We start from the raw sequence: 20,816 nt of genomic DNA, 5'->3' as shown, positions 1-20,816 counted from the left end.
TCAGCCCTTACCTCCATCTCACCAAGTCCCGATCTTCCCTGAAAATTCAGCTCATGCGCCATTCTCTGCGTGAACACTTTGCTGATTCCAACTGCTGGTGCCTCCCTCTCAAACTCCCTAATATTTAACTATTGCGTCTCTAGGTTAACTTTCAAATTTTTTTTTTACAATTATTTGTCATCTCCCTCATTAGAATGCTGCAAATAGGGGCTGTGACATTCTCAGTACTTCTATGATGGCTAGCACAGATTCTGGCAGAGAGAAGGTCCATAATAAATGCTTGGAGATTATCTTATTCATTACCTATTTCTAGAAGTAAAAAAAAAAAATGTATTTGATAACAAAATGGCATTTCCAGGTAATTTTTTAGAAACAAAAGCATCTCTAGCCCTTGCCCCTTGTTTTACTGAACCTACCTCTAGCCCTTCAATAAAAATGTTTCTCTGTCCAGGTATTAACAAAAGGAAGCTATTAAACAACACCCAGGCATCCCCGTAATAGTTATTTCTGTCGGATACCCAAGTATCAGAAGAGTTGAATTTCCTTTAATTTTTATTGGGGTTTCTATTAACGCTGGTTCAACTCCTTTTCAGAGCTCAAATCCATTTTGGCCAGTCCTACAGAAAGGGTTATGTTAAGCCTGGAAAGGGGAAAAAAAGATCTTTCCTCATATAAAATGAGCTTGGACTGTCTCTTAGTATTTTCCTTTGTCAAGAAGTCTGCAAAAGAATTTTAGTCTAAATCGCAGCAAAAATAATATTTGTCATTTGGTAGTTTCAGTTGTATCTGTTTCTTTGTGACACTATTTGAGGTTTTTTGGCTAGAATGGTTTGCCATTTCCTTCCCCAGTTCATTTTATAAATGAAGAAACTGAGGTAAACAGGGTGAAGTGATTTGTCCACAGTCATACAGCTAGTAAGTGTATGAGGCTGGATCTGAACTCAGGTCTTCCTATCTCTAGGCCTAGCACTATCTACTACACCACATAGCTTTCAAAAAAAGAATATACTTGTCATTTATTTATTTAATCAAAACCCTTACCTTTTGTCTTATAATCAATACAATGTATTGGTTCCAAGGCAGAAGGGTAGTAAGGGCTAGGCAAAGGAGGGTTAGGTGACTTGCCCAGAGTCACACAACTGGGAAGTGTCTGAGGCCAGATTTGAACCCAGGACCTCCTGTCTCTAGACCTGGCTCTCAGGCTCCTCAGTGACCCAGTTGCACCCAAACGCTCTGAATCACAGATTAGAACTAGGAGACAGAATTGAATCCAATCACTCTCATTTTGTTGAGAAGGAAACTGAGGTCTAGGAAGCCAAATTGCCTGGCCCAATATGACCCGGGTAGTAAGTGGAAGAGTCAGGAAGATTCAAACTTGAGTCCTGTGATGACCAATCTGCCTTTCTATATTTTAGAATATTCACATCAATGCTTTAAATCACCACAGCAGGCTCTCAAACGTTTGCCGATTTGAGGATAATGAACAATTCTGGGTGATTTCAAGCAAAGTTTGATGATAAACCTTTACTGTATCTTCAATAGTACTAGAGTAGTTTATTCCTTTCATGCTTTCATTTATAGAGTTCTCTATCAATCTGACTGATTTAAATGTGCCACTTGGCTCGATTTTCATCCATCATAGTAATTAATGGCATTATTTGACAGCTTTAGAGCAATAAACAGATCCCTAGTACTCTTCACACATTATTTCATTTTATCCTCACAAAAGACTTGTGCAGAGGAAGAATAGAATGACAGAGAATTAGTCTTTCAGCTAGGAAGACCTGGGTTCTAGTCCTGTCTCTGACACATACTGGCTGGGCGACCTGGGCCAAGTCACTTAAAACTCCCAGGGTTCTAGGCAACTTTTGAAGATGATTTCCTTATCCTCATGAAATCACACGTCTAAGTCCTTTTTCTGTCTCTTAAAATCCAATGAGATAACAAGGACGGTGGATCACGTGTTATTTCCATTTTAAGTGAGATTCAGGTAAATGACTTTCCTGTGAGTATTCAGAGGTTGGCGAATGTCAGAGAGACAATATTCAGAGCCAGATCTTTTGTCTCAAAACCTTTAACGCTTTCCCTCCTTTATCTTTAATCTCACCATTGAGAAATGGGGTTCAACAAAATAAGACCACACGTTCCAGATGGATGATATTGAGCTACTTCCCCATTACTCAACAATTTAAAGACACACAACTCAGTGGGTAGAGGCAGCTAAGTGACTAAGTGGATAGAAAGCCAGGACCAGAAATGGGAATTCCTGGGTTTAAATCTAGCCTCAGACACTGCCTGGTTGTGTGACCCTGGGCAAGTCACTTAACTCCAACTGCCTAGTCCTTGATACTTACAATCAATTCTAAGGAGGAAGGTAAAGATTAAAAAAAAACCAAATAAACAGAAACACGTCCTGAAACTGCTACTGAAATAAAAGAGGTTGGTGATTTCTCAGATACCCTCGTAAAGGCATTATCTAAGAGTGGATGCCTTCCCTACACTCATGGCAAAGCTGGGAAGGAAAGATGTGTATGTAGGTTTAAAGAAAACATTTACTCTTGCCTGTTTCTTATCTATGGAGTCAAATCCTGCGATTTTGTTGCCCTTCGTGTCAATTAAAGATCCCATAGGCTCGCAGGTGATGACGTCGCAGGTCTGCTTGGGCAGAGGTAGCAGCTGGCGAACTTTGTCGATACTCTCTGACCGTTTGTCCCCCAGCTCTTTCTGGAGGAAAAGAGAAGTGGGAAGGAAAGTTACAGGGATGGCAGAAAACAAATGAGGAAGCCCCGTTAGGCAACATTTCCCTTTCCTGAGTCTGGATGTTCTTTAGAACATTTATTCTCTAATGCATTACTAAATAATTGAGCGTGTGTGTGTGTGTGTGTGTGTGTGTGTGTGTGCGCGTGCTGTTTGGACTTGACTTTTTTTTTTTCATTTCTTCAATTTAAAGCAAAAAAATAGCACCTAAATAAAGCTAAGGCCCTCTTGTCCAATAAAAGACACAGCCCAAACATGACAAAACATACAGGGTGGCGTAAGAAATCAGAACACAGGCGCCAATCCACCGAAAAGTTCTCTCCTAGACAAGAGCAGACCACAAGTCACTCTCGGTCATTTTGTTGGTAAGGCAGCTGACGATTTTGACTTTTCTGGTGGGGGTGGGGGTGGGATGTTGTTCTTTGGATATGGTTTTCACTGAAAGTGATAAATGATGTGGCGAATGGAAGAAAACAGAAGTTTGATGGTTCCAACAAAATGATAATTTCTTATCGGGCTCAATAGGGATGCACTATGAGCGAAATCTGTCACAACCAAAATTTGACATTTGACCTGTTTGCTTTGGATAGTTCTTCCTTCTGAAAATATCCTCGTATATTTAGAATATATATACATATATATATATATATATTTGACACATACTGGCTGGGCAACCAGAGAGAGAGAGAGAGAGAGAGAGAGAGAGAGAGAGAGAGAGAGAGAGAGAGAGAGAGAGAAGACAAAATGGAAATAATGCCAGATTGTCATATACTTCTTCCTTCTGAAAATATTCTCATATATTTAGAATATGTGAGAATATATATATACACACATATATATGTGTATATATGTGTGTGTGTATATATATATATATATATATATATATATATATATATATATATATATAGAGAGAGAGAGAGAGAGAGAGAGAGAGAGAGAGAGAGAGAGAAGACAAAATGGAAATAAAATAGAAATAATGCCAGATAGTCATATACTTTCTGGGGGGTTTTATACCTGAGGGATGGACACAAAAGAGTTCTGAATTCAAAGCATGCATAATTTTAATACGTTTTCAGAAGTTAATAGGATGTAATAAGATTTAGGAATCACAAACATACTTTCAGTTTCTTCACTAGATTCATGTAGGCTCTCTTGTTTTCTTCGGCTCCACCCTGGGAGGAGCTGGACAGGTCAGAGGCTAGGGTTCCATTGATCAGTACGCCCAGCATGTCAAGAACCGTGGTGAATAATTCACTAGGAGCGGGGTAAAGATTTAGAAAAGATAATCAAGTTTCATTTCAGAAGAGTAACAAAGACACTCATAGACTAGTCAAGGCATTCTCAGGTGTTCTTTCAAAGCATTAATGTATCCAGGCAAATAGCTTGTTGCAGAATCAAAAGAACACACCACACATGCAGAAGAGAAATTGGAAATGATAAAAAAAAAACAAACAAATAAACCACAAAACAAAACATACTTGTTAGTCTGCATGTCAACAGTTCCTGAAGTAATTATCTGAAGGAGCAGAAGTGCCCAGTCTGTAGTCCACTGGGTACTTCTCTGCACGGTGTCAAACATTCCTCCTACCTAGCATGTAAAATACAAGTTTGCATTATAGAAAACCAAGCGAGAACATCACCACTATCACTCTCAGCGACTCGAGGGGTGGGGGATTAGTCAGGGTACGGTCATCTGCAGGCTGTGCCAGCCTCTGATCTCCCCAGCTTCCCTTTCCCCCCCTTGCTGGTTCTTCTACCATAAGGGAAAAGCAGTAAACTGTCAACAATTCAGGTTTCTTCATGTTTGGAAAATGTGAGCTGAGTTGGAGTAGAAGAGAAAGGAGGAGGCGAGTTTGAATGAAAGAAAAGTCTGGTTTATAATTTGGTAATCAGTATCTCGTGGCTTTTAGGGACGAGGAAAGACGTGGGCTACTCTGGCTAAGCATTTCAAAGTGGCAATCGTGATAACTTTATAGCCAGAAACCATCTCCCTTGTTACCCCTTGAAGTCTTAGAATCCTCTTCATTTTGTAGAAGAGGAAACCCAAGACTCCCAGAGGTCATATTCTTCTTACTCAGTGGCAGGTTAGAAACAGCATTAGAACCCACTGCAACACTTTCCCACTGTCCATTTTACACCCAGAAATGACCTCTCCTTTGGTCCCCTGGAGTTCTTAAAGATCCTCCGGCATCCTCTTTGTGTTACAAAAGAAGAAACCCGAGACCCACACAGTGGCACGTTATAACTAGGATTAGAACCCACTGCAACCCACTTTTCCATTGTAAGGACTAGAACTCATTGCACTGGATCCTTCATTGTATTATCCTTTCTTTCATGTCCTACCAGATCAGGTTGAAGGCCCCCAGACTAGACAACATCTGAAAAACCTGCTGGGGCCTCCTAGCGAAGGGAGGCAAGATGAAAGGAAAAGTAAGGAGAAAAAAGTAAGAAAGAAAGCGGATACAAAGAGATAATGGAATGAGCCACTTTGTATTACAGTCTGCTTTGAGGACCCAAAATGAAAACTTATTTTCATCTGGTTAATTTCTAATTTGATTCAAATAATGAGATAAGGAAACTCAAAAGTATTTTCTCCTACCAAATTAAGACGGAGCTGCAATGCCTCATGCATCATTTGCCTTGCTTTAACGTCATCCTGGTAACGTTCTTCTCTCCAGTTACTTAAAATCTGAGACCGAAAAATAAATGTTGTTTTGTTAGAATTGGATTTTTGTCTCGTTTAATTCTAAAGGGTGTCTTTCATTGTCCACCAATGGCAAACTCCAGACTCTATGGAGAATTACATTTATTTAAGAGTAACATTATTTTCTAAAGCAACAATATTATGCTAAAACTCATGATTGGCTTTTATCTTATCGTAATAATTTGTATTTATTTTTGCTCTTCTTCCTCCTCCTTACTGTAAGAATTTTGGTCATTTCACTGTCTTTCTGAGCAAGGAGCAGGGGCAGGTAGAGGAAGCGAAATCCAAATAAGTCACTTTCACTCCCTCCCAACATAATAAGGAGTTCTGTGAGGTTTTGGTTTTCTTTTTTGAGGCGGAGGCACTACAAGCGAAAACAGCGGTACCCAAAATAAATTCCAAGGAAACCGATGGGTCCTCAAGAGTCAAAATTATTTTTATAATAATGTGAAAATGTTTTCATTTCTAATAAGTTAATACTGATAGATAGAACCCACACATACAAAACTTCTGGGATGGGATCCTAAATAATTTTTTAAGAGTATAAAGGGGGGGGCATCTAGATGGCTCAGAGAATTGAAAGCTAGACCTGGGTCCTGGATCTAAATCTGGCCTCAGATAATTCCTACCTGTGTGAACCTGGTTAAGTCACTTATTCCCCATTGCCTCACCCTTACTGCCTTAGAACCAATATACACTATTAATTCTAAGATGGGCCTCCCGTTTCTAGGCTTGGCTCTTAGCTGCCCAAATAGAAGTATTATTGATAAAGCCTTGATAAAGTCAATCAGTCATATAATAAGCAATTTTATAAAGCCCTTACTGTGTGTTAGGCACTCAGCTAAGCACCTTTAATATAAGGAAAGGCAAAAAGCGTCCCTGATCTAAAGGAGCTCACATAGTTTAATGGGGAGACAACATTTAAACAACCATGTAAACAGGATTGGGCAAAATAAATGGAATGTAATCAAAGGAAAGGCACTAGCAGAAGGGAGGATATGGGGTGAGGAGAGGGAAAGGAACTGGGAAGGGGTAGATCTGAACTGAGGCTTGAAGGAAGCCAGGAAGCAGAGGTTAAGAGTGGAGAGTCTAAACATGGATTCTGGAGGTAGTTAAGTAAAAAGGCCAAAGTTTGTGTTGTGAAGTGTAAGAAGACTAGCTAACAGGAAAGGGCAAAGTAGTGAAGAAAGGACTTTAAGTGCTAAACAAAAAATTTTTGTTTGATCCTGGAGGTAACAGAGAACATGGTCAGATACGTACCTTAGAAAAATTGCTTTGGTTGCTGAGGAGGATGGATTGGAGTGGAGAGACCCTTGAGGTAGAGGACCCAATCAGAAGGATATTATATTAGGTCAAGTGTAGTACTGAGCCTGGGATCAAGAAGACTCATGTTCATAAGTTGAAATCCAGGCTCAGACACTTATTAGCTATGTGACCCTGGGTAATTTGCTTAACTCTGTTTTCCTCAATTTCCTCATTTGTAAAATGAGCTGTAGAAGAAAATGGCAAACCATTCCAGGATCTTTCCCAAGAAAACCCTAAATGGGGTCACAGCCAGACAGGACTGAAATGACTGAATTACAATAACACAATAGTCCAAGTAGAGAGGTGATGGGGTGGGGGAGGGCTGTACTAGGGTGGTGGCTGTGTGAATACAGGAAAGGAAATGTTAATGAAATAAGTTATGAAGGTAGAAATGGCAAGAATTAACAACAAATCATAGTGTGTGTGCATGCGTGCGTGCGTGCGTGCGTGTGTGTGTGTGTGTGTGTGTGTGTGTACCATGAGTGAGGAACAAAGACGTCACTTTGGTTGTGAGGATAAATGGCTAGGAAGATAATGGTGCCTTCAGTGGTGATAGAGAAGTTCAGAAATGGAAATGATTTGGGTGGAAATGTTGAGTTTAAGATGTCTGAGGGACATCCACTTTGAGGGGTCCCAAATGTAATTGGAGATGTGGGATAACAGTTTGAGAGAGGTTATGGATGGATAAAAACAATCTGAAGATCATCTTCAGAGAGATGATCATTGAATCCATAAGAGCTGATAAGATCATCATGCCAGATAGTGTAGGGAGAGAAAAGAAGAGTGACTGGGATAGAATCATGGGGCCCACTAAGGGTGAGTGGGCTTAATGTAGAGGAAGAATCAGCAAAGTAGACTGACAAGGAGCTGTCAGTTGGATAGGAGGAGAAGAACCAGTGTCACGAAGACCTAGAAAATAAAGGGTATCCAGGAAAAGATGACTGCATTAGAAGGTGCAGAGTGGTCAAAAAAGATGAGGACTGAGAAAAGGCCATTAGATTTGGCAAATAAGAGACCACTGATAATTTCGGAAAGAGGAATTTCAATTGAATGATGAAGTCAGAAGCCTTAGAATCAAGTGAGAGGAGAGGAAGGGGAGGAGGTGAATATACCAGTCACCATTCTAACATTCTTTAGTAAAATAAATATAAATATCTCAGACTCTAAAATAATTTAGATATAATGTCTCATAGGACTAACCCTCTGGGTTAAGTTCCATCTGGAATGGAACTTAAGAAATGAGTTAATCCAACCTCCTTATTTTAGAGGGAAGGCAGCAAGTGATTGCTTAAAGTCAAGGAGCAGAATTTGGTATAAAAACAAATGTCATGAATCTATGTATTGTGATTTATCCAATTTCTCACCCTTTCTGCATCCACAATTGCCAAGAAACTTTTGGATGATTAAGTTGTTTCCCTTGATATCTTGATACCAGGAAAAGGGTATTGGAAATATAGATCCCTTTATTATAAATTCATTTAACAATTTAGCCTAAAAATTAAGGTCTTGAGAGTTGGGTTAGCCTGATTCAGCTCCTGAGAGCCTGACTATATGAGCTGGTATAATTATGTTTCTAAATCATACAAGTTCTGGGCCAGATTCATGGAAGCCCATGAAAGGGGTGGGGAACAAAAAGAAGTGCATTCTGTCAAGCTTCTACCTACACATGCCATCTTCTTACAAATATGATGAGCAATGATGAGATATGTTATTTGATTTTTTTTTAAAACCCTTACCTTCCAATTTTAGAATCAAAACTGTGTATTGAGTTCCAAGGTAGAAAAGTGGGAAGGTCTAGGCAATGGGGATTAAGTGACTTGCCCAGGGTCACACAACTAGGAAGTGTTTGAGGTCAAATTTAAACCCAGGACCTCCTGTCTCTAGGCTTGGCTTTCAATCCACTGAGCCACCTAGCAGCCCCCTGTTATTTGATTATTGAGACTATATGCAGTTAATTTGATTAATCAGTTTGATTATTTAGACTATCTTTAGATTGAATCAAATCTTAATCAACCTATTCATGTGTCTGTTATGGTTTGAGTCTGTGAGTTAGGTAGATCTGTTGGCTTAGCGTTTTAATTTTATTCAAAGTACAATGAATTCATCAAATTTTTTTAGTGTTTTTCAAACAATTTAACAACATTTCAATATAAGAATCAAAATCATGTAGTTAGCATTTGTACTTGCTTTACCAATATAATTCCATTTGACATACACGACAACCCTAGAGATCAGAGCTTTCATTACCTCCATTTTTAAAAATGAGGAAACTGAAAGGATAAATAATTTGGCTAGGGTCATATGACCAGAGGTGTCTGAGGCTGGATTTTAACTCAGGTCTTCCTGACTCTAGCTTCCATGTCTATCTGCTGTATCTTGTACTGTAATTGGTTTTTCTTTGCAATTTTCTTTATTTTCTTTTCTTTATTTAAAAACATTAACCTGAGAAGGAGTCCATAGACTTCTCTAGATGCCAAAGGGACACACCAAAAAAGTCAAGTAGAGGGCTGGAGGGGAGCCCTTGTGCTTTTGTGCTCACTGACAATCTTAAAATCCAAGATTCAAAAGAACAAGGAAATTGATGACTGAGAAAGAAGAGTTTGGTTGACTCAGTACACATCTCTGTTACCTGATTAACTTGGTTTTGCAGGGATGTTAGGAGGCCTTCTCGTTGCTCATCTTGTCCCTTAAGGCAGGTAAGGACCAATGAAAGGAAAGGTTGCTGACTTAAGAGAGACATACTATAAAGGAAGCAAAAGGAACAGATTAAGTTAGAAGAATGGATTACTAATTTCTCTCTCAATATAATTCCTTCCTTCCGGTTGTTTGCTTTTATTTTCTTGCAAAGAAAAGAAGGAACTCAGGTGGAGTTTATATAAATCATATCTTTGGTAATAAGATTTTAGAAACAGCGCGATATTTTCAGTAGTTTAATGTGTCCCAAGATGAGTCAGCTTAAAAGACTCAGCGGATTCCTAACAAGGAGAAGGGGCAGGGTAAATGGGAAATTGGCACTTGCCACTTCAATAAACATGGATGCCCTCATGGCCTTCTGAACTAAACTGGAAAAAATAGCATGTTTTTGATAGAGAAAGGACCTTGGAGATCATTAACCTAATATTAACAAACATTTCAATTTAGGGCAAGTCTATTTGTAAACCTGCAAGGCTATCTCAACAATGTTTCTTCACAAAGATTTTAAACTTTGGAAAGGCTGCACAACACATAACCAGTTCATTCTCTTCATTTCATTCCTAAAATAAGTAGACCGTCGTATCGTCTTCAAAGAGTGATAGCTTGATCTCCTCATTGCCTATTTTAATACCTTCAATTTCTTTTTCTTCTCTAATTGCTACCCCTAGTGTTTCTAGTACAATATTAAATCATAGAGGTGATAATGGGCATCCTTGTTTCACTCCTGATCTTAATGGGAATGTGGGAAGCCAATAAGAGAATAGATAAAAATCTGAGACTCCTCTTTTGACCCCTTTTGTGATCCTTGTGATTTCTTGTTGAAAAGTATTGTGGCCTTATTGAAAAGCTTTAAGTTCCTAGCAAACCTGAATTTAAAGGGTTAACACTGTTCCCCTTTGACCAGGAATGCTGCTGCCTGGTATAGTCAAGGCCAAAATCTTAGCGGGGAGAATTTGACCCTGAGAGGGATACTCCCCAATTTGGCTTCCTGATAAGAACCTGTCAAAATTCAACCTTGGCCTTGGTCTATTCTGAAGCCAATATTTTGTGTTTTGATGAGACATAATTTGTAACTTCTGCGCATTTGCAAAGTTTCGGGGGGTTCTTTTGTGTGAAATGAGTCTTGAAATATATATAATAAACTCTAGGCTCCTGGAGCCAGAGCTGGAAGCATGAGCTAAAAGATGTTCAGTGTCCTGTTATTTCCTTATCAACTAATCTGTCTTTATCAGATTATCAGAGATGATAAAGAGATCTGGACAGGGAAGGCTTCTAATTTATCCCCATTGCATATGATGCTTGTTGATGGTTTTAGATATATACTGTTTATTATTTTTAGAAAAGGTCCTTCTATTCCTAAACTTTCTAGTGTTTTCAGTAGGAATGGGTGTTGTATTTTGTCAAAGGCTTTTTCAGCATCTATTGAGATCATTCTTAAAATAAGACCAAAGTTTAAATATTTTTTGGAATGTTTCATTTTGCCCAAAGGATGGGTCACACAGAGGGTCAAAGGATCATCGGTTTAGGAGCCACCAACTGGGGCAACTTTCTCATTTTATAGACAAGGAAATCGAGACCTAGAGAGATGAGGCAATTTGCCCAGCAGAATACAGAGAAAATGGTAGAGATGAAATTTGAGCCCAGGTCTACCTCTTCCAAATCCGCCAGTCTTTTAAATTGTATAATGGAAAGAGGCAGCATATAGTAAAAAATTCTAAGCTTGGATTCAGAATACATGGGTCTAGGTCTCACCTATGGACAATTCATTTTACTGTTCTGAGTTGTAATCGCCTCATCTATGCATTTTTCATAATAATCTTCACGCTATCAACCTTAGGTTTACTGTGAGAAAATGCTCCATACCTTGAGAAGCACATTAAAAACTCAAATCTACACATTAATATAAAAGAATTTTAGATTTTTTCACACTACTCTAGCAAACGGAGCTCAACAAATATTTGCTGAATTGAATTACAAACCAAAATACATTTCGATTCTATTGGAATCACAAGCCAAAAAGCATTTGTAGAGAGTTCACTGGCATATAGGCTTAGGGTGGACTTGGGAGTGCAGTTAAATTGATGAGGGGGAAAATATCTTTTTTTCTCAGCCACAGTTATGTGAAAAATTCTATAGAGAATTCTGGAAGGCACAGAAGGGGCAGGGAATGTTAATGAAATACTTACAATTCTGAAATCAGCATCTGGATATTTTTCCATGGTAATAATAACAACTCTCATTTATATAGCACTTAAAGGCTTATCAAATACTTTACAGACTTCAACCCTGTAAAGTCAACAGTATAGGTCTTATTTTCCCTGATTTATAGGAGAGTGACTTGCCCATGGATACACAGTAAATGTAATTAAATGCTATAATGGCTAAAATGCTGGATTTAGAGAAAAACAGAACTGGGTTCAAATTCTGTCCTAGAAACTAGCTGTATGATAAGGGGCAAGTCACTTAACTTAGGCCTCAGTTTCCCTATCAGAACAATGACAGGGCTTCAGAGCTTCTTTCTGGCTCCCAAATATATAATAATAACCCTATGGTCATCTGCCTGTTTTGGGGTACTAGACTGAATTCTTTCTGGCTTTTAGTATTAGGAATAATGCCCTTTTGCACTATTGTTATTAAATTATTTTACTTTGAAGACAAAGAGGAACTGAGAACAACATTGGGAAGTTTGAGGTCCATTGAGTCATCGTGTAGCTGAACAATGATTGAACAGCTGCAAGGATACTCTACGACCTGCTGGGGTTCAGCAGCTCAAAATTTTCCATTGCTTTGGATGTCTGCAGCTTACAGTAGGATTTTTGATCCAGAGGAGCTGGGTCAACATGGTAATGTTCCACTAGAGATGTTATTTTATTTTTTAAACCCTGATCTTCTGTCTTGAATCAATACTGTGTATTGGGTCCAAGGCAAAAAAAGTGATAAGGGTGAGGCAATAGGGATTAAGTAATTTTCCCAGGGTCACACCACTAAGAAGTGTCTGAGGCTAGATTTGAACCTAGGACCTTCCTGTCTCTAGGGCTAGAAGTTTGACTTTCAAACACTGTTGGAGGCGAGGCTTCTTGGTGGCCATCAAGGGTTAGGAATGCTGACAGAAAGAAGCATTCTATAGAGTCTTACCTCTTTTGCTTTTGTCTATCTCTTTCCTTCTTTGAGGAGGATCCTAAGTGCTGTCCTTTCTCCAGTTCTTCCCCAGCAGCTTTTAGCACCCTACCTTGAACGGAAGTGGGCAGCTTTGCAATGAGGGGTGCCACCAGCCACACACCTCTGCGTTCAGAAGAACTAAAAACCACAAGGAAATTATAAATCACCATATTCCAAATGCCACCTTCCATTCCTCTGCTATATTCATAAAAGAAATACAACATCAAGTCCCCCAAGCCACATCGTTATATTTGTCCACTTTGGGCAGTCCCTTGAACATGGTGGATGCTCAGTGTTTGCTGAATTAAATTGAATCTTGCCAGGCAGTGGACACATCTAACTTTAACCCGTCTGCTCTGGTGGAAAATAAATATCAGAGATGATAGTAACCAACTGATAGAAAACACATACAAAACATTTTAGAATACATGAAGAAAAAACAGCTTCTGATGAAAAGAAGATTTGGGAGTTTTGTTTTCTTTTAATTCTTCCCCTCTTCCAACTATTTTTTTTTCAGAAGCTAGGATTTTCAAAATCTCTTTTCATCTGCAGAGTAAACTCTCTGTAGCACACTCAGATTATTCAATCAACTAGTCTATTTAAGGAGAATTTATATGTATCTCCATTTAAGTACTTGGATTTCATCAGATTGGGCAACCTCCTCCATTAAAACAGATTGTATGTAATGATCTGGGACAATCTTGAAAGACTTATGACAGAGAATGCTATCCACTTCCAGAGAAGGAAATGTTGGAGTCGTCTTTCACATCAGTGTATTTATGGTTTGATTTTGGGGTTTGGGTTTTGATTGACTTTGTTCTTACAACAATGACCAATATGTGTGTGCTTTGCATGACAATAAAAAATGGACCCCCCACCCCAAAGGATTATAGTCCATCTAGGACTTGGTAGATGAATCCAAAAGGGTTGCCAGAGACTTATTGAGATTAGGTGACTTCCTAAAGGGTCACAGACTTGGCTAAGTGTGGAATGTGAACCCAGGTCCGTGGGTCTCCATTGTCATCATTCTTTTCCATTATGCTTTGATTTTATATTTTTATATAGATAATGAGTTTTCAAAGAATTCAAATAGAATAAATGACCCGCCTCAAAAAATGATGAAATATAATTTTTTCCCCTTGAGTGATTCAGCCATTCAAAATCTTATACTGTGCTGTGGGGCTAGATGTGCTTAGGTAAATGGAAGGGACACAAGTTATGTGTATGCCATTGAAAAGAAACTGCAGGGACACAAGATCTGGGATAACAACAATATTTGCTCTTTAGTCAAGAGCCTGAAGGGCTAAGTTAATACTGATTTTTAAGCTGTGGTTCCAAAGGTCCTGAATTCCTATATTTGAAGTTCAGATTTAAATCGCTAAAGTATTGCCTACCACTTCCCCAACGACCCTTTGATAAGTACATATAATTAACCAATTTATTTCTAATGTCATTGATTCTTCTCCTCTCTGGCCCTTTCTGGGGGCACAAGGTGGTTCTCTTATACAATTTATTGTTCCTACATACATAAATACACAATATATAAATATATGCACAAAGTTATGATTTATTTTTACAACAACCATCAGATTTGTTACATATCATAAGAATAACGTGTGAAAAAAAGGCACAGAAAAAATACCTTAGGAATGTCTTTTTACCATTCTGCCTTGTGTTACTTGTGTCGCCATTTCCAATAGCATTTGGGTGGAAGAGGCCTATACCAGAGTTAGAAGAGTTAGTGTTTAAATCAGCGGATTGCTGAAACACTTCTATTGTCGTCTTTGCAATATTATCCAACAAGCAGTTCATTTCAGCCATAGACCCAGAACCCTACAGTAAAACATAAGTAAACTAGCACACTCACGGCAGGTTTAACCGAATCCACGACCAAACCCGAACACGTTTTTCTTGATGTGAAATCGTTAGAACGAAAATAAAGGTCGAAAAACAAAGCAATACTCACAGGCTCCTTCATGCATTGTTTGATCATTAACTGGAGTTCCAGCCAGGACTGTCTGAGAGTCCATTGGTCTAGATTCTGGGTAAAATTTATGGAATTAATAAACATAAACATTTCACAAAAAAACACTACTCTTGCTAAAAATAAATTTTTTTTCAGACAAGTGATAAGACAGAAGCAAGATAAGGCTTTAGAGGTCAGTTAGTCTAACACCTTGATTTTACAAACAAGGAAACTGAGACCCAAAGAGGGAGTGCTGTGTCACACAGGAAGAGGCAGAAGCAGGATGTGAAACCAGATCCCATCACTTCAAAGCCATGCTAAGTAATCATTTGATCATAGTATTCCCTTTCCAGGTATAAAAGATATATTTAAACCGTAAAATGTTCCAGAACTTGTCTTGGCTTTAATTTACTACATGACATTTTGAACAGCTTATTTGTTTTAAGTAAAATCATATTTCATCTAGTAAAATTCTGACATCTAATAATCAGTTTCAACTGTCTGTTCTCTATTTATAATTCATGGAAGCTCCATTCTCTAGTAATAGTGAAGAGAAAGGGATAATTCCAAAGTGCTTTTCTCTGGTTTGTGGACAATTCAAATAGTTTTTCTACAAAGATTTTAACTTTCTCGTTAGTGCTTAATTCAATGATCAATTTAATGATTAGTTAAGTGAATATTAAAATTAGTCAATAGGTCAAAAAGCATGGATTAAGAAGCTGACTATGTGCCAGGCAAAATACAGTCTCTGCACTCAAGAAGGTCACATTCTAGTGGAAAGGATCATTCGTTTGTCCGCCATGTTTATGCACCATATAAGCAGTGTAGGGAGGTGGGATGATATTCAGGGATGGCACTGGTCAGCCAGCCTTGGATTAAACCATGGCTTCAGGTCACCTCAAGAACTCTTTGGGGTTGCCTATGCTAGGAATTAGAAATGAAGGAAACTCCCCCTCTTATAATTGCTCAGACAAACTCAAGAAAACAAACCAAGAAGACAATTCTATCTACTGATTTTAGCAACAGTCTATGATGATCAACACGAAATTTTAGTTAGGAATAATTATAATAATTCCACATATTTATATAGAATTTAGTTTCTGAAATATTTCTACACATGTTATTATCATCTGAGCCTCCTGAATTCATTTTGAGTTGAAATGAGAAGAAATTATTTGCATTTTGCTGATAACGATATGTAAATTTAGAGATGAAATTTGCCCAAAGTCACAGAGATGTTACTTGATCACAGACTTGGGAGCTAGAAGGAAGCTTAATATCCTCTAGTCAAATCCTCTTAATTTTGCAGATGAGGAAACCAAGGCTCAAAATTATATGGAAAGGAAGTAGCAAGGTCGGGGATAGAATGTAGGACTCCTGACCCCTAGATCAATATTCTTTGCAATTCACCTTACTTTTATCACTATTAATTTTGGAAAGATTTTGGTCACATAAATAACAAGAAATGTAATCAACAAATCACTAGAATCTTGCTTGAAGGGAAATACAACTGATCAACAAGGATTATTAAGCATTTACTATGTATTGGGCATTGTGCTCAGTGATAGTGATGAAACTGTCCCTTCTCTTAATCACTTTAAATTTTATTGGGAGAGACCATATATAAAGAAGTGGGTACATTAAAAATACATACAAAGTACCGAGAGGATAACCCTTAGAAGAGATGAAAGAGCCTAGAAGCTGGAGGAACTGAGAAAAAACTCCAGCGGAAAGGGGAACTTCAGTGGAGTCTTAAAGGAAGTTGGGGATTCTAAGAGGCAGGGGTGAGGAAGGAAAGAATGTCAAGCCTGAGGAAGAGCCAGTGCAAAGGCAAGGAGAAAGAAAATGACGAGTGTTGTGTGTAAGGAATGGTAAGTAGGTCATTAGAGTTGGACTGAAGAATTGTAGAGGAGGGGAGGAAAATTTAAGAAGGCTTAAAAGGTACGAAGAAACCAGGATGTGACAGATTTTTTATTTCGTGTTTGTAAAGCTTTTTAAATATTAAAAAATCATGGCATTTTGAGATAAATAATGATTGTAAAGCACTTAAAAGTGACTGGCACATAGTTGGCATAATACAAATATAAGCTATTAATATTATTATTGTTGTTACAATAAAATAAGAATATTTCTAAAGGACTTGGCACAGTGCCTGAAACAGCAGGTGCTAAAAATTTTTACTAATATCTTTCAGATCATTTCTAATAGCATATAAAACATAATCAAAGAATCTATTAACAATTTTCTTTTTTTTTTTCTTTTCTTTCTTTTTTAACCCTTACCTTCCATCTTGGAGTCAATACTGTGTATTGGCTCATAGGTGGAAGAGTGGTAAGGGTAGGCAATGGGAGTCAAGTGACTTGCCCAGGGTCACACAGCTGGGAAGTGTCTGAGACCAGATTTGAACCTAGGACCTCCCATCTCTAGGTCTGGTTCTCAATCCACTGAGCTACCCAGGTGCCCCCCTATTAACAATTTTCTAAACTAGCACTGATGTACATAGTGGAAGCTTAATAACCATTCACTGAATTTAAACTGATGTTAATAAGTTACTTGCAGTGAAGTCTGAATCCAGAAAATTTAGAAGGACCACACTGGTAGTGATAGAGGTTAGCATCACCGAGGCATTTCACTTCTAGGAATCCTTTCCTTCGTGACTGAAAAAATTCATGTGTTCTTTCTAATAAGAACAGGCTAAGGAACAGCTAGGTGGTACAGGGGATAGAGAAACAGGCCTGTAGTTGGAAGGATCTGGATTCAAATCTGACCTCAGAAACTTCCTAGTTGTGTGACCCTGGGCAAGTCACTTAAACCCAATTGTCTAGTCCTTGTCCTTCTTTCTGTCTTAAAGTTGTTCTGAATACAAAAAGTAAGAGTTAAAAAAAAAAGAGGATAAATCTGTGGAAAACTGAATGAAACACTGAAAAACTGGCAGTCTCGTATTTCAGAATAGCGTTAGTTAGACATCTGACAAAATACAGTGTCCAATGACAAAGTGTTCATTTTCACTCTGCAGATTTCTATGATGAGTATGAACACCGAATTTCGAGGAATTCCTCCCTTCACCTGGCATCCTTTCCTAGAAACATACTTTATGCAGGATATATCAAGGGCATAAAATGTACAGACATATGCCATGGTTCCTGTCCTCAGAGTGCTCATTTTGGTAGGGGTGGTGAGGCTTTTATTGTAAATAAAAAATACAACACAGAACTCACGAATGCCATGAGAGAAATGCAGGGGTATTTCCATATACAGTTCAACAAAAGAAAAGGGAGAGGAGGAGAGAGTTGGGGAGCAGGAAGAAAAAGAAGGAACTTACAGGTGTCGTTCTAAAACAATGAAAAATGTCTAAAGAGAGTCAGCTTATCCCTGGCAGAATTCAAACAACTGAACATCATTTACCTGAAGGATGCGCTTGATGTGCTGCCTTTGGAGGTCGTCACCCTCTGTGCACTCTTTGACGCCGTGAGGGTAACAGATCAGTTGCAGCAATTTCTGAGCTTGCTTATGTGAAAGAACAGGATCCAATATCAGGTCTTTGTCTGTACACAATCTCTCGGGTTCTTTCAGACAATGTTCTCCAACCCATTCCTGGTAAGAATATAATGGGAGGATCAAGAGGTCATTATTCACAAGCAGTGAGGACTTTACTGGCTCCCAGGCTGGGAATTCAACTCACCAACAGCGCTGGAGACATTCCATGGATCACAGATTTAGAGCCAAAGGCACTTCTGAGACCAAAGACTCTTAACCTCCTCATTTTACAGAGGAAGAAATTGAGGCATGGGGTGGTTAAATGACTGACTGACCAAGAATAACATAGTTAGGAAGTACAAAAGGCAAGATTTGAACTCAAATCTTCTTTAATCTACAGGTCCTAATGGGAGTGTATCCACTGTGCCCCCATTGCTTCTCCTGGCTATAAATATGCTATTTGATAGGCATACATAGGTAGATGTAGGTATTATATATACTTCTTTCAGAATTGAGACTAAAAGTGGACCTCCTTTAGATTCTACTAATAACTGGGAGTATAGAAAAAATTTAGCTCCAAAAAGGTAGAAATATCAAAGAAATAAGATAATGACAATTGCCTTATATCTCTTCCACTTCCAAAATGGAAATCTTAGTTTAAAAGAGGATTTTAAAATGCCTTTAAGGTTCTCTGTGGGACCCCAAACTACATATTTGTTAAGTATTCATTTTTTTGGTTGTCTCCCCCATTAGACTGTGAGCTCCCCAAGGGCAGGAACTGTCTTTATTTAGCACAGTGCCCAGAACATGGTAAGTGCTTAACACATTCTTACTGACCGACCATCTCCTAGAATTACCCCCTAATTCTACTTTTAAGACTTTAAGAATGCCAACAGTCTTTTGACTCTGAGCTGCTGTGTGTGCCTTAGATAGCCAGCGGGCAATAACTGCAGACAGAACATGCTTTGGAGAGCCAGTAGACCATAAATATACCAATGTCTGGAGGAACCATTGCTAGATTCAAGTCATCAAGAGAGCGTTTTATCTAGGAAAAAAGACTGAGAAGAAACGCATGAGCACATTCACCAAGAATCAGAGCTACAAAGACAACTTCCTATCACAAAGAGTTGATCTATCTCAAAAGGCGATCGAATATGTAATATATTATAGGTGATGGAATCTGGAAAATTACCTGCTGGCAAATAGTTCGTAGGACATATCTAGCGTATTCGCTCAAGCTGGCGGTTTCTATGGAAACCGCTTTGCCACATGGTTTCATGGACTGGGAAGCATTCCAAATATCATCATCATTCATGTCATCTAATAAGCCCCTCATAGTGAAGTCCTCACTTTTTAAGGCATTGGCATTACTGTTGCTACCAATTTCAGCATCTCCTATATAGCAGAAACACAGAAGGAGTCCAGTCAAACATTGTGCCGAAATTCAGTTTAAAAGTCAACATTTCTTTCTTTAAGTAGTAAGACATCTCAACTCTCAGAGGCTCCAATAAATTACAAAGCTATAGAAAAATGTTCTAACAAAGAATGAGAGAACCGTGAGTATTTTCTAAAAGAGATGGGAAAAAATGCTGCTTTTAAGAATGGCCTCTTGTTTTGCTCAATAAACATCAAGGATTCTTCCCCGGAACTTAAAAAAACGCATCCCAAGTTTTGCCAACAACAATCACAAAAACATAATAGCATGTTCTTTTGTGCTTGTTATAGTAAAAGTGAATAAATGCAGAATTCATTTGACTTGTTAACAAAGAGAAAATGGGTTACTTACCTTTCGAGATGTCCCTTTTCCATTTCTTCCCTCTTACAAGTGATTTATTTTCTCGCCACGGATCAATAAAAAAGTTTTGACTGGTGGCACCCTTAGTCCACCTTCCACCTTACTATGTACTCCTTGTCAAGAGAGATCTATTTCCCTGGGAATGGAAAGGGGCAAGGCATACTAAGGAAGCCCTGTCAGGAAGAGCACTCATTGACTATCCAAGGCAAATCACTTTTCTCTTGGCCAGTCACCAGACAAATATCAGAAGGGTTGGTCCAAAGGAGCTCTCTGACCACTCTTGCCACTTACTTGGTGGAAAGGGGCAAAGGAAAGAATACTTTTTTGCCAGCCCTGCCCAGATGTTGACACACATTTCTGGAGAACTTGAAATATGAACATTTCTTTTGACCATTACAGAATAGAATCGGTCATTCTTGCAAAGTTAAGTCACTTATTTGAGGTGGTGACAAGAATTCTACAATGGCTGCAGGGGCTTGCAGGGCTGTGTTCTGTAATTTAATTTTTTTTAATTCACAAGTCAAGGGCTTCAGGGTAATCTACTAGCATCAGCAGCTTAACATTTCTGAGCAATGGCAAACCCTGAATAGGATGACAAAATCCTGCTGCCAATCGCATCTCGACAGAGAGCAATACCCCTGCTAGAAGCCATTAGCAGATCAGGTTGACTTAACATACATTTACTTAAAGTTGAAGGTGGGGGCGTGCAGTAGCAGTTTTACAGTAAGTCCAAAGTGCTCCCAACTGACCCCAAGTCTTGTGTTCTTCAAATCAGTCAAGTTGAGTATTTGTTAACCACCTACCACATGTAAGGCACGATAATACTAGTTGCTAAGGGTTCAAATAATGAAAAAGAAAGTATTCTATGCAGTATGAGAGCAATACAACATTTAAAAATCTCTCTCTCTCTCTCTCTCTCTCTCTCTCTCTCTCTCTCTCTCTCTCTCTCCCCCCCCCCC

At 38.6% G+C, this 20,816-nt stretch overlaps 2 protein-coding genes across 2 annotated transcripts in view; one reads left to right on the top strand and one right to left on the bottom strand.

The window, feature by feature from the left end:
* MED12L (mediator complex subunit 12L) overlaps positions 1 to 20,816 on the bottom strand; it is a 386,104-nt gene that overhangs the window by 39,676 nt on the left and 325,612 nt on the right. Inside the window, exons 27-36 of the mRNA XM_044669473.1 lie at positions 19,255 to 19,457; positions 17,991 to 18,179; positions 14,586 to 14,660; positions 14,262 to 14,452; positions 12,596 to 12,757; positions 9,396 to 9,507; positions 5,357 to 5,446; positions 4,236 to 4,345; positions 3,876 to 4,011; positions 2,563 to 2,724 (exon numbers count right to left, since the gene is read on the bottom strand). Coding sequence (XP_044525408.1) covers positions 2,563 to 2,724; positions 3,876 to 4,011; positions 4,236 to 4,345; positions 5,357 to 5,446; positions 9,396 to 9,507; positions 12,596 to 12,757; positions 14,262 to 14,452; positions 14,586 to 14,660; positions 17,991 to 18,179; positions 19,255 to 19,457 — 1,430 coding nt within the window. The remainder of the gene's footprint in view (positions 1 to 2,562; positions 2,725 to 3,875; positions 4,012 to 4,235; positions 4,346 to 5,356; positions 5,447 to 9,395; positions 9,508 to 12,595; positions 12,758 to 14,261; positions 14,453 to 14,585; positions 14,661 to 17,990; positions 18,180 to 19,254; positions 19,458 to 20,816) is intronic.
* The window catches only part of P2RY12 (purinergic receptor P2Y12), a 69,598-nt gene continuing 51,830 nt past the window's right edge, over positions 3,049 to 20,816 (top strand). Inside the window, exon 1 of the mRNA XM_044670859.1 lies at positions 3,049 to 3,122. The gene's annotated coding sequence lies outside the window, so the exon portion shown is untranslated. The remainder of the gene's footprint in view (positions 3,123 to 20,816) is intronic.

This window comes from Gracilinanus agilis, chromosome 3, assembly GCF_016433145.1.
Source record: "Gracilinanus agilis isolate LMUSP501 chromosome 3, AgileGrace, whole genome shotgun sequence".
Lineage (NCBI taxonomy): Eukaryota > Metazoa > Chordata > Mammalia > Didelphimorphia > Didelphidae > Gracilinanus > Gracilinanus agilis.
The sequence above is the reverse complement of the archived record's forward strand: the minus strand, read 5'-3'. Positions and strand labels throughout refer to the sequence as shown.